Raw genomic sequence first — 16,945 nt, 5'->3', positions numbered from 1 at the left:
AAATGTGTGATAAAAAATGTACACGGAATCTAGGTACTACAAGTCCAAGAAGATTTGGTTCTCTGCAGTCTAGGTGACCTTTTATTTATAGGCCAGTATGGGTTCCAACATTAAATGTGAATTTATCATACATGTCAAAAGAGGGGGAAAAAGACATCTCAAGGAAAGGTAGAAAAAATTTTTGATTCTTCATCACATCCTGTTTTCTTTAACAGGGCTCTTCAGTATTTAAGGTCACTTACATATAGACTTGGGGCTTCTTCTACATCAAGACTAAGAGTGCCATCTCCCTTCCTCACACCATGTAGTTAGTCCCCAGCTCTTCTACCTACTCTTACCCTCTAAGAATCCACACCGATTTCCTCCTCACTTGAAAGCCCTAACTATGTAGAAAGTGATGGATTGGTCTCAAATGTCAACTGCTGAAGGCTTAGAGTCTGCTCTCTTTCACCAAAGGTTTAGGAAAAGATTCCGAGTTTTTGCCCTTGTCTGTGAAAGGAAGCCAAATTGACTTAAATTTTCATTTTCTTTAAAAATAAGCCTTACATTCAGACAAGTACAAGTTCCTCAAGTTCCTCGATGAGTCCTTCTCCATCCCTCTTTCTTTTATCAGAAAGTTTAGAAAAAGTTGGATGATAGGGGAATTTGGATTATTTATGAGCTTTTCTTAATTTTTTTGAATTAAATGTAATTACAAGTTACATAACTGAAATACACAGTGTAGCTGATTTAAAGAATCATAAATATGTTTGGACAGTCAGAGTATGACACATTTTTTACCTTCCTCCCAAAAAACTTTCATCTTAAGATGTCTTTAAAGAGAAACGTAACTTGTTCTTTTATTTTGCAAATAGTAATCTTTACTATCCTATCCAGAATTAACATTCTGTGATTCTGTGAAATTTATTGAAGTACTCAGTCATTGCATAGCCCCTATACTGTTTATAGATGCAGTTGAAGCCAAGAATTAACACTGATACTCATCCTAGCACATTTTTTGTCATTTTAAATCTTTCAATAAAAATAATTCCCTTTTTCCCATTGACTGATATATTTTTATTAATTCAGTAGGGTTTTTTGTCATAAACATGTGACAGCAAGTAGAATTGTTGCTGACTCCAGCAACCCTAGTTGTTCTAGAGTAGTTTCTATCAGCATTTCTTACATAATCCTCTATTTAGGAAATATTTTCCAAAAAAATTTGTATTTTTAAAAATTTAAATAGTTGGAAAGCCCTTTTAAAAAACATTTTAACATTGAAAATTGTAAATATTTTCTAACATTTAAAATTTAATGTAAGAAATATCATTGAAGAATTATGGTTCAGTTATAATATTGAAGATATTTATATTTATATGATCAGTAATAAGTGAAGTATAAATGCAGTGTAATTACACAAAAAAGATTTGCCATATTAAAAATGATACTAGCTATTTTTTCATATTATATGAAATAACTTTATAGTTACCTATCTGTTGCTCTATTTATTTCTCTCCCTAGATGAACATGTCAAACCTTTTACACCAGAGAAAGCGAAAGAAATTATCATGTCTTTACAGCAACCTGCAGTCTTCTATAATATGGTTTTTGATTGGCCAGCACAACACTGGACTGCTAAACACCTTTCTGAGGTCCTTCATGGCAAGCAGATACGATTCAGGATGGGAAGGAAAAGCACAGATACAGGTAGGACCGCAAGTAATCATCATCATAACGTTTCTTTAATAGCATTACCACATTCCTATCAGTGGTTTCTTTATCTCTAGAAAATCCTTCTAATTCTCTTTTTGACCATTTCTAGATAGAGAATATTTTATTGGAAGTTTTACAAAGACAGTTTGTGTTAAGATTTTTTTTAAAGAATAAACAACCTAGCCCTGGTCAGTGCGGCTCGGTGGTTGGAGCATTGGTCCGAGCACCAAAGGGTCTCTGGTTCGATTCCCAGTCAAGGGCACATACTTGGGTTTCAGGTTCAGTCCCCAGGCCCAGTCTATTCCTGGCCCCAGTCAGGATGCATGGGGGAGGCAACCAGTGGATGTGTCTCTCTGACATCAGTGTTTCTCTCTCTCCTTCTCCCTCCACCCTCCCTTCCAGACTCTCTTTAAAATTCAGTGGAAAAAAATATCCTCGGGGGAGGATTAACAGAAAGAAAAAAAAGAAAGAAAGAATAAATAACATATAGTTTATAACCTCATATAAAATGCGTCCTTTTATTTGTGGCTTCAGGCACTATTTATAGTGCTCAGTCTTGGTTGAAATTTTATCTCTCTGCTTTATCAGCTGCCTGACCTCTGTTGCAGCTGATATGTAAAGCTGTTTTTAAAAAATATATATCTTCATAGATTTCAGAGTGAGGAAGGGAGAGGGAGAGAGAAAGAAACATCAGTGATGAGAGAGTCATTGATCGGCTGCCTCCTGCATGCCCCCTCCTGAGGATCGAGCCCGCAACCTGGACATGTGCCCTGACCATGATCTCCTGGATCCTAGGTCGATGTCCAATCACTGAGCCACACCGGCCGAGCTATTTTTTCATTCTCTTAAGCAATCAGATTTTGTCGGTTCCCTTTGCTTCCCAGAAGACTTGTAATGTTTTGGGGTTTTTTGCCTTATAGTCAGATAAAGCAATTATTGTTACCTCTAAAAACAGTTAATTTAAAGGAAAGAGATAGTGCTGTTTCTAATCTAAAGTAGTCTACAACTATTGCCTGGTTTCAGAATGTGTGTTTAACTTGTATTTAAATGTGGATAAGTTTGGTAGTCTAGAAATTCAGTGTTTTAAGTATTGCTATGATGTGCCTCCCTGAATATCTGTGAATAACTGAGACAGAGCTAAAAAAATTACCCAGCTTCTCCAAGCTTCTTTCTTTCATGTTGACCTTCTATTAGATATAGAATTATTTGGTTTTTGGTGTCTAGACTCTCCTTGTGCTCCCATGACAGGTAAAGCAAAATTAATATCTCTGAAGCTCTTTGGCATCTCATTCTAATCACAGACCAAGATGTTTACTGTATTTTTAAAATTAAATGCTAGGCCAGCAGCAGCCACATAAAAATCAGCCTGTGCTTTTTGCTTCTTGATTATAGTCAAATAAATCTTCCACTCACTGAAGACAGTAATTTGGAGAGAAATAGGATGTAATTTTTCCCCATCTTGGTTAGACTTCAAATATAATACTACTACTAATAGCTAACAGTTATTGAGAGCTATTGTGCCCAGCACTGTTCTGAGAGAGAGAAACATTGATGCGAGAGAGACACATCCAGTAGTTACCTCCTGCACACACCCTGACCAGAGCCAGGGATCGAGCCTGCAACCAGGGTATGTGCCCTTGGCCGGAATCGAACCGGGGATACTTCAGTCCTTAGGCCAATGCTCTAACCACTGAGCCAGACTGACTAGGGCTATTCCATTTTTTATTCTGGCCATCCTGGTGGGTATGAATTGTTATCTCATTATGCTTTTTTTTTTAATCCTCACCCAAGGAGTGAGGATATTTTTCCATTGATTTCTCGAGAGTGTGGAAGGGAGGCGGGGGAGGGGGGAGACATCAATGTGACAGAGACACATCGATGGGTTGCCTCCCACCGTCATCCCAACCAGGGCTGGGGAACGGACCTGCAACCCAGGTATGTGCCCTTGACTAGGAATTGAACCTACAACCCTCCAGGTGCACAGGGCAATGCTCTAACCACTGGGCAACACTGGCCAGGGCTCATTACGCTTTTAATATACATTTCCCTTGACTAATGGTGTCAAGCATCTTTTCATATACTTATTGACCAGTTGGATATCTTCTTTAGAGAAATGTCTATTCAGAATCCTTTGCCCATTTTCTGATTGAGATGTTTTTTGCTTTTTGGGGTTTTTTGGTCTTTTTATTGTTGAGTTGTAAAAGAGTTCTTTGTATATTCTGGATACTAAAACCTTATCAGATAGATAACTTCCAAATACCTACTTTCTCTCATTCTGTGGGTTATCTTAATAATTTGTTTCTAAAGTTATTCCTTGAGTATAAATGCAATTCTGCCACAAGCAGTATCGGGTAGCGGTATAAGATAGTGACTCTGGTGTCAGTTGGCATGGGTTCAAATTTTGGCTTACTGTGTCACTTCGGGCAAGTCACTTAACTTCTCTGTAATAGAAATGCTTTCACGATTTAATGTGTTCATATACCTAAAACATTTAGAACAATGCCTAGGACACAGTAAATGCTCAACAAATGTTATTTGAAAATAGAAATAATTTTAAAAGTAAAAATATGACTTTCTCACTGTAGAGAACATTGAAAAAAATGGGACAATCCAAAGAAATTTAAATACACTTGGTTCTATCACCAAAGTGTACATATGTCCATATAGACCTTTTTGTATTTTAAAAATAACGTATTAATGTTCATAGCCTACTTTTTTCTACTCAACATATTCTGAGCAGCTTCTCTTGACATTAAATGTGACTTAAATGGCTACCTAGTATTCCACTGTATGGTAATATCATAATTTATTTTTAAAATTCTCTTATTTTGATATTTAGATTGCTTAGAAATTTTGACTGTAGTGAACAACTTTGAAAATAAATCTTGTCCAAGTTTGTGATTATGTCTCTAGAATAGATTCCTAGAAGATAATGACTGGTTCAAGGGGTATGACCAATAACATCAGTAGCAGCAATACTCATGAAGCTCCTTACACTAGAACCTCAGTTGTTCGGAGTGCCTCTCTTAAGTGATGTCTGGTGACTTGACGACTTACACTCTAAATATCTAGTATCATCAGTCTGCTTCTCTCTTACTCCATGGCCATCCTCTAGTTGGGGTTACCTACACACCATAGCTGCAGTAGCCTCATCTGTAGTCCCTCTTCACCTCCTGCTCTCCCTACCTAGGCTATTCATACTGAAGCCAGAGACAATTTTGTTTTGTTTTTTGAAACTCATCTTATTTCTCTCCTTAAATGGCTTCCCATTACCCTTAGGTTAAAGGTCAACATTTTGTTTTGGTGTAGAAAGCTGTGTCTGTGTCATCAGCTTAATCTCTCTTCCTGAGCTCAAGCCAAACAAGCATTTCTTCCGTTTTGTGTTTCCAGAGGTTTGTTTCTTACCTCAGGGCCTTAGCATCTGTAGTCTAGCCATTAGCTTCTCTCTGTTCCTCTTACCCCAGCTTTACCTAGTTAATTTCTCTTCTTCCTTTAGATCTTAGCTCAAATGTCATTTTCTCATGGAAATCTTTCCTGACCACATCTCCCTCCCCCACCCCCAAATGTATGACTATTAAATTATCTCAGAGCACCTGCTATTTCTTTTTTTTAAATTTATCTTTATTGTTTAAAGTATTGTAGATGTCCTGCTCCATCTTGCCTTCACCACACTATTGTCTGTGTCCATGGGTTATGCATTTTGCATATAAATTCTCGGGTTAATCTCTCCAGAACCCACCCCCCGCCCCCCACCTTCCCTCTGTGATTTGTCAGTCTGTTCCATGCTTCTATGTCTCTGGATCTATTTTGTTCATCAGTTTATTTTGCTCATTAGATTCCAAATATGAGTGAGTCTTAGTAACACTTAGCATAGCTATAATCACATGGTTAGTTATGTTAGTAATGAACTGTTTAAAGTCTCTCTTCCCATGAAGAATTTCACCTTTGTGAGTGCCAGGGCCATGTCTCATTGTGGACTGAGCACCTAATGGACATTCAGATATTTGTCAGGTGAAAGAATGGAAGGTGTCTGATATGATGGCCCAGCACTTTGCAGAAAGCACTTTTTAAAAAATAATCTTGCTTGGGGTGCTGAACACACAATATAATATACAGATGATGTACTACAGAATTGTATGCCTGAAACCTATGTAAGTTTATTAACCAGTATCACCCCAATAAATTCAATTTAAAAAAGAAATTAAAACAATCTTGCTGATAGTTGAAAAATGATATCTCATGAGTTTAATTAACATTTCTTTGATTGCCAGTAATGTTGAACATGTGTTTATTAGCAATTTCTATTTTCTTTCTGGTAATAGTTGTTTGACTATTATTGGCTTTCAGGTTTTTGAGTTTTTAAAAAACTAAATTCCTTACATATTAAGAATACTGTATTTGGTGTAAATGTTCCACAGCTTTTTTATCCACTCTTCTACTGATGGGCACCTGAACTGCTTCCAGATCTTAGCTATTGTAAATTGTGCTGCTGTGAACATAGGGGTGCATATATTCTTTCTGATCAGTGTTTTAGGAATCTTAGGATATATTCCTAGAAGTGGGATCACTGGGTCAAAAGGCAGTTCCATTTTTAATTTTTTGAGGAACCTCCATACTGTTTTCCATAGTGGCTGCACCAGTCTGCACTCCCACCAGCAGTGTACCTGGGTTCCCCTTTCTCCACATCCTCGCCAGCATGTGTCATTTGTCGATAGCAGCCATTCTGACAGGTGTGAGGTGATACTTCATTGTGGTTTTAATTTGCATCTCTCTGATGATTAGCTACGTTGAGCATGGAATACTATGTAGCTGTAAAGAAGGATCCCTTACCCTTTAGGACAGCATGGATTGACCTGGAGAATATTATGCTAAGCAAAATAAGCCAGGCAGAGAAAGACAAATACCACATGACCTCACTTATATGTGAAATCTAAAGAATATAATAAACTGATAAACAAAATAGATTTAGTGATATTGAAGCATGAAACAGACTGACGAATCTTTGAGGGAAGGTGGGGGTGGGGGAGTGGGGAGAGATTAACCAAAGAATTTATATGCATATATGCATAACCCATGGACACAGACAATAGTGTGGTGAAGGCCTTGGGTGATGGGTGGGTGCGGGGTAAAAGGGATCAAAGGGGGGAAAGGGGGACATCTGTAATACTTTCAGCAATAAAGATAATAAAAAAGATGAAATAAAAATCATCTGCAATCTTAAAAAAAAAAAAAAGAATACTGTATTTTATACTAATCTTACCAGATTAAAGGGGTCCACTTGCCAGCACACACCAAAGCCCAAAAAGATGTGAACAAGAGTTTACAACAAAAACAGTAAAGATTTATTTAAGGAAATGGCACCACGCCCAGAGCCACAGGTAAGCTAGTTCTTAAAACCAGGCTCCAGGATGGACCACACAGGGACAGATTAAATATAGGAAAAGTTAATAATCATGGTGATTAAGGGAGCTGGGGTTGTAGGCTCTACTGATTGGTTGAGGCCAGGGTAGGGAGTAGTTGATCATTTTATTAGGTCCTGAGCTCAAGTGTGGTATTGTTCTGCCTACTTATGTGAGGTTGTGGTCAGTAGGTTCCTTCTGCTTTCATGGGCCTGGGACTGAAACACAATTGAGGTCAAGATGTGCGGTTGGTTTTATCAAAGCTGTTTTGTGGTCAGCAAACCTGAGGCTTTGGTCTTAAGACAGTTTGATGCTGACAGGAGGCTGATGTCCTAAGGGTTTAACCATTAGGAAAGGGAATAGATGGACAGAAAGGAGAAAGGGTCATGTTAAAGAAATGCAGTTTCTGCATGGGGACACTAATGTGTTTCCCACTTTATTGTTTGCCTTTTGATTTTGCTTCACATTTTTACCTTTTAATGTAGTCAAATAATATTTCATTAATATTTTAAATTTTATTTTTTTTATTTACTTAGAAATGTCTTCTGTATCCTGAAGATAAATATTCTAATATTTTTTAAATAGCTTAATGATTTCTTTTTTACATTTTACTCAGTAAAACCTTTCTTTCAGAAAAGCTTTTGGTTTTTTTGTTTAACAACTGAATCAGCCAATAGTAAGGGTAGTCTTTAATCTTAAGGTTAAACTGTGTTTTTTTTAAAACTTGGAATATTTTACTATTTTATTTTAAAATGAACAGTTAATTCAACAGTGTCTCTTTAAAAATTGTTTATTAAACTTATTGGGATAACATTGGCTAATAAAATTATATAGGTTTCAAGTGTACAATGTTGTATCTGTATATTGCATTGTGTGTTTACCACCCAAAGTTGAATCTCTTTCTGTCACCATATGTTTGACCCCCTTTACCTTTGATTACTCCCCTCCATCCCCCTTTCCCTCTGGTAACCACTATACTGTTGTCTGTGTCTATGAGTTTTTATTTGTCTATTTGTCTTATTTGTTCATTTGTTGCTTTCAGTTTTATATCCCACATATGAGTGAAATCATATGGTTCTTGACTTTTTCAGTCTGATTTCTTTTGCTTAGCACGATTCTCAAAATCTGTCCATGTTGTCTCAAGTGGCAGTATTTCATCTTTTCTTATGGCTGAGTAATATTCTATTGCATATATGTGCCACTTCTTCTTTATACAATCATCTATGAAAAGATACCTTGGTGTTTTTTACTTTTATGTTTAATCATAAGTATTGTGCATGTTGTAAATGACTTTTATATAGCAAGTGCAAAATTGATTGTTAATTAATTTAAATGATAGTTAACATTGTTGGTTGAAATAATCTTTATTTTTAAAAAAACAATTTTGGAAACTATTCCATATACATTTAAAATTGGGTTCTCTTACATTGCAGTTCCTCAGTTTGAAACTACATGTAGTTACGTAGAAGCTACACTTGAAGAGTTTCTGACCTGGAACTGTGACCACTCTAGTATTTCTGGACCATTTACAGATTATGATTATGACAAATTCTGGGCTTATGCTGACTATAAATATGTTGTCAGTCTATTTGAAGACAGGACAGATATTTTCCAGGTAAGTCAACACATTCCTTTTACTCATGGTAATAATTTGTCCTTGAGAAAAGATCACAAATTAGAAATTCCCTGGTACCATTTTCCTTCATTGTCATTTTCTCTAAAAGAGATCACTGTGAGTGTTGAGTATTTTATCCACTCAACCCAAAAGATTTGCTCAAGAGAAGCGGGATGTTTGGCGCACACACACGAGCAGCCTTCTCACTGTTACTCTCTGCTCACCATATTTCCTATACACTCTCCTGAGCTGGTTTGGAGTATATTAGAAGCATATATTGTGTATAAAACTTCATTTCCTCTGACCTACATATAAGTTCTTGTTCTGTCAGTGAGGGAGAGGGAGGTAAAAAGCTGGCTACATGAAGAAGCATTCCAGGCTGCTGCTCCCATTTCTCCCTGCTCTGGGGGCTTAGTGTAGGTTCATGGCCGGAGTCAGATGCTGGGCTCCCAGTGTTTGATTGTAGAAGTCCTGCAGAAGTGTGGGCTCACTTGCAGAAGTAAGAATGTGGAAGTTCTCTGCCATGTGTTGACATAATTGACAGTGAGCTTGCAGGCTACATATCCTCTTTCTCTTTAAGTGCTTTCTACTTCAAACTGCCAATTTATTTTGTGGGGTGATTTTGCAAACTCCTGCTCTGGATTCTATGTGTGTCTTAGGCCTGGGGCAGGAATGGGAATAGTCCCAGGAAGCTGTTGGGATGACTTTGCCTTGCCCACAATCAGGTCAAGGCTCTAGAATCCCTTACCCTGTCCCATCCTTTGCAGAGAGAAGTCTTTCGCCATCACTGTGGGCTGTTCACCCCCACTCTTCTCCTGCGGGTCACCGCCACCCTCTCTCTGGACTTCCCTCTCACATAGGCTGATAGTCCTTAGACTCCTGAGAAGTTTTTCATTTAGCCTGTATTTTTATTTTTCATTTTGAATCAAGGTGTAGATGCTGATTTTATGTAATTACTATGATACAATTGTTAATACTTTGTAGCTTTCCTTAAATTTTAAAAATTTTTACTTAATTTTTGCTTTTTATAAATGAAAAATACATTACTTGCTTCCTAGTTGTTAGTTGAGGATTTTTTTTTCTTTAAATATGTTTTTATTGATTTTAGAAAGAGAGGAAGGGAGAGGGAGAGAGAGATAGAAACATCGATGAGAGAGAAGCATCAACATCTATTGGCTGCCTCCTGTACACCCCCCACTGGGGATCAAGCCCGCAACCCGGGCATGTGCCCTGATGGGAATCGAACTGGTGACCTCTTAGTGCATGGGTCCATGCTCAACCACTGAGCCATGCCCAACTACAGCTCAGTGAGGATGTATTTTTATTCTCATAACCATAAAAGAATGCATCAGTTTTTAAAACATTCAGTAGATACTTTCTGAATCCAAAGTCTATACCACATCTGCTCTTTACTAATTTTTAAATGATAATTTTGAGGTAATTTTTTTCTTACAACCTTAGTTGTGATCACTTTATATGAATCTTTAACCCTGGACCTTTTACCCCTCACCCACTCTGTAGATTAGATTAATACTTTTTTACTTCATATTTCAGGCAAAACATCGTGTAATAGTAACATTTATCAAGTACTTTCTTATACTTAGTGCTTTTCTAAGTGCTTTACATTTATAATCCTCACAGTAACCCCATGATTTAATAATTATCCCTATTTTAAGAAAAATTAGGCACAAGGTGGTTAAGTAAAATGTTTCTGAGAATGTACAACTAAGAAAAGAGTAGCCTATGCAATCTTACCTCCAGGCTTTAACTACTGCACTGTATGCCTACAGAAGGTCTAAATGCGTTCAGTTCGGTGGGACTCTACAGCTAGAATTAAGGAATTCCATTCATGCTGAGTCTAGGCTCACCCTGCCTTGGATGAATCTCCAATCTGACCCCATCAGTTGTCTGTCTCAGCCCAGGCATAACAGCACTGGGCGTACGCATATCCAATCCGTTAAGTGTGGATATAAAGGCAGTATTTTCGTAATATGCTAGAATTCTAATTGAGCCCTTATCAAATCTGACCTTTTTAGTTGAATGAGTTTTCTGTCAGCTGACATCATTGTGATTAATTCTCTGGATTAGAACAGGCAAATCTACTGTGAATAACCAAGTCCATAATTCAGATTTTTTTTTTTAGCTCAAAGTTTTCTGAGTACCAAGTCTTCTTACATCAGGTACCAAAGTTGTTAGTTTACTTTTACCACTATAATTCATTCAGTCAGTAAGTCTTGTTACTTATTGTTTCAAGCCTTCTTCTGTCTGTCATAAAATGGTGGGTAAACATTAAAACTGATAAATTTTAAAAGCATTTATTAATTCATTTTCGATAAACTCTCATGTGAACATAAGTAACATTTTTAATGAAAATAACTATATTCAAAAGTTTTTTAAATGTTCTGAGAGGAGTAGTATTGGTTTTATATTTTTGTCTTTTTTAATGTCTGTCTTAATAGAAGACAGCTGGATTCTTCTGTCTGCTTCTTCATTCAATCTGTTGTAATTTGTTGGTTTATTTGAGGGATATGAAGAATATCTTTTAGCAGCCTTTTTAGATAGTTGTAGATTTTATAAAAATACTCCACCAAACTTGACAAGGGGTAGTTTCTCAAAAGATTTGTTTGTTGCAGTATAGAGTCTGAGCCCATAATCAACTAACTCTTTGTATTCTCACAATAAAATCCATTGGTCTGTCTTGTATGGAATGGAGGTTTTTTAGTCCTGTTCATTGGCCATTTGGAAAATATTGGTTTATTGAGTTATGTAGTTCTTCCAACTATTAACACATTTCAGTGTGCTTCATCATAAAAAAAAGTCACATTTGCTAATATCATCACCATTCTCATCAGAAAGTCTTTTAAGTATTAGGAAGCTTTCAAGCTTATGGGTTTTGGGATACAAGTTTCCAAAATCATTTTCATTCTGTTCAAAATATTTTCTTTTTTTTTTTTAATGTTAAGATTTTATTACAAAGCTTCCTTTTGTACAAAAAGTAAAAATGCTGTTTCAATCTTGGTGTAACTGGTAGCCACAGATGGTTAACTCACCAATCATAGCTACTATCCATACTACAGCAAAAGTCTTACACGAAAACCTAACAACGTGTACAATTCTGTTGGTGTGCAGTCCCCAGGCGTGGTGATAGATTTCCAAAAAAGACTAAATGGATGTAGGCAGAATGTTGTACAAACTATTTTCTAATTTTTCTTGTGATTTATTCTTAGACTTATGGATTTTTTAGATATATAATGTTCAGTTTCCAAATATTTGGGGATTTTCTAGCTATCTTATTGATTTCTAATTTAATTCTATTATAATCAGAGAATATATTTTGTATGATTTCACTTCTTTTAAGTTTATTGCTTTATGGTCCAGAATATAGTCATTCTTGATCAATGTCCCAGGTGCACTTGAAACTAATATGTATTCTATTGTCGTGTTTTATAATTATCAGTTAAGTGAAGCTGATTGTTCAAGTCTCCTGTATCCTTACTGATTTTCTGTACACTTGTTCTTTCCATTATATAGAAAAAGGTATTGACATTTTCCAACTATAATTGTATATTTGTTTCTTTTTCAGTTTAGGTTGGTCAGTTTTAGTTTCATGTATTTTGAAACTATTAGGTTCATGTACATTTAAGATTATTGTGTGCTTTTAGTGGATTGATCTTTTATCATGATGAAATGACCCCGTCTCTCTCCTGGGTTCTTCCTTATTTTGATGTCTACTTTGTCTGAAGTCAACTTTGTTTGCTTTGCCTTTGAATTAATGTTAGCATGAAAAAGGAGTACTTACTATATGATTCTATTTATATAAAATTGTAGAACTTGCAAATAAATTAACAGAAAATAGATTACTAGTTGTCTAAGAATTAGGGAGTAGGGAGAGATGGGTTACAAAGTGTCATAGGTGAACTTTTGGTCATGATCAAGTTGTTATCTTGATTGTAGTATTGGTTTCTAAGGTATATACTTATGTAAAAATTCACCAAATTTTACACTTACTATATATGCTGCTTATTGTATATCAGTTATATGTCAGTCAAGCTGTTTTTTAAAAATGCAATGCTACCAGTACACTTTGGTTCTACTGTCTTGACCAGCAGTTTTATTCATCATTATTTTTGTGCCCTCAGTGCAAATGTCAACACAGTGAAATAAGCAAATAGCATCTTAATAGTATTATGAAAATAATTTTAACTTTACAGATCCCATGAAAGGGTTTCAGGGACCCCCAAGGGGGTCTATGGACCACTTTGAGAACCTCTGGTCTACATCACTTCTGAAATTACTCTTTGTTTCTCCAGTTCTGACTCTTTCTCTAATTAATTCTAAAACAGTTTCATATGAAAATACATTTCAAGTCATGCTCCAGATTAAATATTGAAATATGTTAATCAAGTTCACAAACATTTCATGACTTAAAATTGTATAAGGATAGCATTTAAGACTCCCCCCAACATAATTGATGTGACCTTTTTCCTCTGCATTAGTCCCTGTCTAGTCTTTTCGCTGACTGCTGGACCACTGTGTTCTCTCTCATCTGCTGGCCTTTGCTCATGCTCTTCTCAATTTCTGCCTATTAAAATTCTACTTCTTAGGGCCTGGCTCAGATTCAGCGTTGGCTATGAAGCCTTCTCAACCACTTATACCCAAATCCATTCAGCTCTTGCCTTCATTCCTCTCTCTCTTATTTGGATTGTTATTTAAATGGTATATGATATGGAGTTTCTCTAACAATATTGTAAGCTCTTTGGGAAGGGACTATGTTTTATAACTTTTTATCCCCCGAAAGTGCTAACATGGTACTGAATGCAATAGTCCCCCTTATCTACCGCAGGTATGTCCCAAGATCCCCAATGGATACCAGAAACTACAGACAATACTGAACCCTATATATACTATGATATTTTCCTAGTCATGATAAAATTTAATTTATAAATTGTGCACAGTAAGAGATTAACAATAACTAATAATAAAATAGAACAATTATAACAATATACTGTAATAAAAATTATGTGAATGGCTTTGGAGCCATTGTTAAGTAAAATAAGGGTTATTTGAACACAAGCATTGACCACAGTCAAATAACCCAGAAGGCTAAGTGTCTAAGGGTGGATAGCATATACAGCAAGGATACACTGGACAAAGGAATGATTCATGTCTTGGGCGGGAAGAAGCCAGTCTGTGTGAGATTTCATCACACTACTTAGAACGGTGTGCAATTTAAAACATATTAATTATTTATTTCTGGAATTTTTCATTTAATATATTTGAACCACAGAAAGTGAAATTACATATAAAAGGGGGTGCGACCACTGTACATAATAAGTAATTGAACGGTTACATAAGTGTATTTTTTTTCTTCTCTTATTTCTTGTTTTGATATTTCTTTGGCCTTGAGGGCCCTTCGGAAAATGTTTTAACTTAAACCCCTAGCTTCACCCTTGTCAAATTTTCTGTGGCTTCTAATTAAGTGTAGCTTTTGTCAATCTTGATAAGAAATTCTTAGCTCTCTTCAGGCTTCTACTTGTTTTATAAGGTTTTACTTAGCCTCTACTTAAAGTTGCCATGTATTAACCCTTTTATTTCAAAAATTAAATTCACCCACTGTAAATATGTAATATACATACTGTTAAGTACATTGGCAAATATACTGATATGATTGGAAAATATCCTGTGGCCAAAATTAGGCTTTTTGACACTTAACTGACTTTCATGTATGGCAAATGAAATTAATAAGTCTCACTATTTTTTGGTTATGTATCATATCATTGACTAATCTAAGTAAGCATTTATTTGGAACATTTTGTTCTCTACTTCCCAAGAAAGGTGGAGGGTTTGTGACATTACTATATAAAATTTCTTTATCTGTGACTCATTAGGTAAGAATGACAGGTGTTACCTTTTATAATTATCAATAGGCATCATCACAATTGAAGCTGTTAAAAATCAACATATAGCAAAAGGGATTTTGCCCCAAGAATGTTTTCTAGGTAGGTCCCATTTTCTGTTGTGACTTAAATTGGCTACCGAGAGTCAGGAACCTTGTTTAAGTCACCAGGACACAGAATCCTAAAGTGCAATACATGGAAAATTAGTTCTATCTAACCTGTCTTGGACTTTATAACATAATTATGAGAGTAGGTTGAAATTGAACCAGGTGTTTTAGTAATGATTAAAGGGGTTTCTTTGATGGCCAGTCATGCTTTCTGATGAAACACATTGGAATGTCAAAGAATTTGGGTGTTTATCCAAGCCTACCTGTTTTGTGTTAAAGTTTTACATTGTATTTATAGTTAATTGTATTGTTTTAAAATTCCATTCTTATTGTTTTGACCAATATTAGGGTTTTTTTCTTGTTTTTAAATTTAGATGTAAGTTCATTACAGAATTATTTGTAATCAGTTTTTTTTTTGTTTTGTTTTTTTAAAATATATCTTCATTGCTTTCAGAGAGAGGAAAGGAGAGGGAGAGAGCGAGATAGAAACATCAATGATGAGTCATTGATCGAGCCCAGAATCCCGGGCATGTGCCCTGACCGGGAATCGAACCCCGATCGCCTGGATCCTAGGTCGACACTCAACCGCTGAGCCACGCCCAGCCGGGCTGTAATCAGTTTTTCCCATATGTATTTATGATCTAGGTATGGAGAAAAACAGAAGACAAGTTTTAATGTGACAGACTCAAATTAACGATGATGACAAGTTACCCAAATAGCATGATATAGGTAAAGAACAAATACTTTTGAGTTGGGGTGTTCTCAGAACCTCTATTTGGTATGAGCTATTATAAGCTCATTTAACCTGTTTGAACCTTAGATTTCTTATCTATAAAACAGTAATGAAAGTAATAATACATATGTGAAAATATTATTTAAATATTTTACCAAGTAATATAGTGTCTTCTAGAATGAAACAGTTTAAGAGTTATTTTTGGTGATTGGCTCACATGGTAAGCCAAAAAAGCCACCCTTCTCTATTATAAGCATCTTATCAGTTTTTCTTCAGTTCTCTGGTTACAACTGTAAAACTATGGAAAATTTGGTTACTTGTACATTTTTTAAGTGGTGTTTGATTCTGCAACAGTTATTTAACTTGTTAATTGGAACAGTTTTGGGAGATACTAAGGATAAAAATAGACCTAGTTACCTAGGTCAATGACAGCAGTTTTTAAGCATTTGTTGTACTCACCAGTAGGTACTAGAGATGCCGACTTGAATGAAATTGGGACTCCATGGAACTTCAATGTCGAATGCAGAAGCCAAGCCTTAAGACAGAATCATATAAAATGTTCTGTTAGAGTTCAGTGCTGTTTCTGGCATTATTTTATCACTTAAATGTTGTAATACTTTTAGAATATTATGCATATCAAGAATATTGAATGGAGCATGTACATTTTCTTGAATTTCATCTTTTTTTTAGAATCTCTTTGTTTTAAGTGTTGGGGGACATTTTTAATTAAACAACTTTAAAAACTTATCCTCGTTGTTATGTGGAATCCAGTTTCAAGATATTGTAATAACAGAAAGTAGATCAATGGTTGCAGGGGCTGAGGGAAGGAAGGAAGGGAGGGAAGGGAAGGAAGGAAGGAAAAGGAGAAGGCATGACAATTTTTCAGATAACTTAAGACTGCAGTTTTTGGCAGAAGAGAAATAAACTTGTCTGTATCCGTAGAAAGCAAATCTAAGATCTTCTTCTGGAGGTTACAGGCAAGCAGATAGTGTTTTTTGTAGTGAGCAGTTAACTAGACACTTGATTCTGTTTTCGGGGTAGTATTAGAATAGAATGTTCTTGATATAGATGATTGGTAAAGACTTTTCCAGTGCTTGAGGTGGATGTGAGAATAGACTCCAAGGTGGATCACCCGATCAGTCACCTGTGTTGGTTTCACCGATGTTGTGGCCTAACAGGGTCACTTGTTTTCAGGAAGACTTAAGGCAGATTCCTCCTGAGCCTATATTGATTTCAGACATTTGGCTACCTGTAAGTAGCTGACCTCAATTGGCAAAAAAACCCCAACTCTCAAGAGCCTGTGAGAAAAGAAACAAAATAGGTACCTCAAATGCTGTTTTCTGACAAATTTACTTTGATTTACTCTCTCTGCAACCCCACCCCCACTACCCCACTCAACTCTTCATCCTTTGGTTTTCCCAGCTAATTTGCTACTGAAATTTAGGTAGTTTAGGTCACCTTGATCTCATCATTCCAAAATAATTTTCCTTTTTTAGTCATTA

The 16,945-nt window shown here is 35.9% G+C and overlaps 1 protein-coding gene across 1 annotated transcript in view; it reads left to right on the top strand.

Moving 5' to 3' along the window:
• HSPBAP1 (HSPB1 associated protein 1) overlaps positions 1-16,945 on the top strand; it is a 39,059-nt gene that overhangs the window by 9,471 nt on the left and 12,643 nt on the right. The window contains exons 2-3 of the mRNA XM_016199934.2: positions 1,501-1,686; positions 8,525-8,706. Of these exons, the coding sequence (XP_016055420.2) occupies positions 1,501-1,686; positions 8,525-8,706 (368 nt within the window). The remainder of the gene's footprint in view (positions 1-1,500; positions 1,687-8,524; positions 8,707-16,945) is intronic.

Source organism: Miniopterus natalensis, chromosome 6 (assembly GCF_054644295.1).
Source record: "Miniopterus natalensis isolate mMinNat1 chromosome 6, mMinNat1.hap1, whole genome shotgun sequence".
NCBI lineage: Eukaryota > Metazoa > Chordata > Mammalia > Chiroptera > Miniopteridae > Miniopterus > Miniopterus natalensis.
The sequence above is the reverse complement of the archived record's forward strand: the minus strand, read 5'-3'. Positions and strand labels throughout refer to the sequence as shown.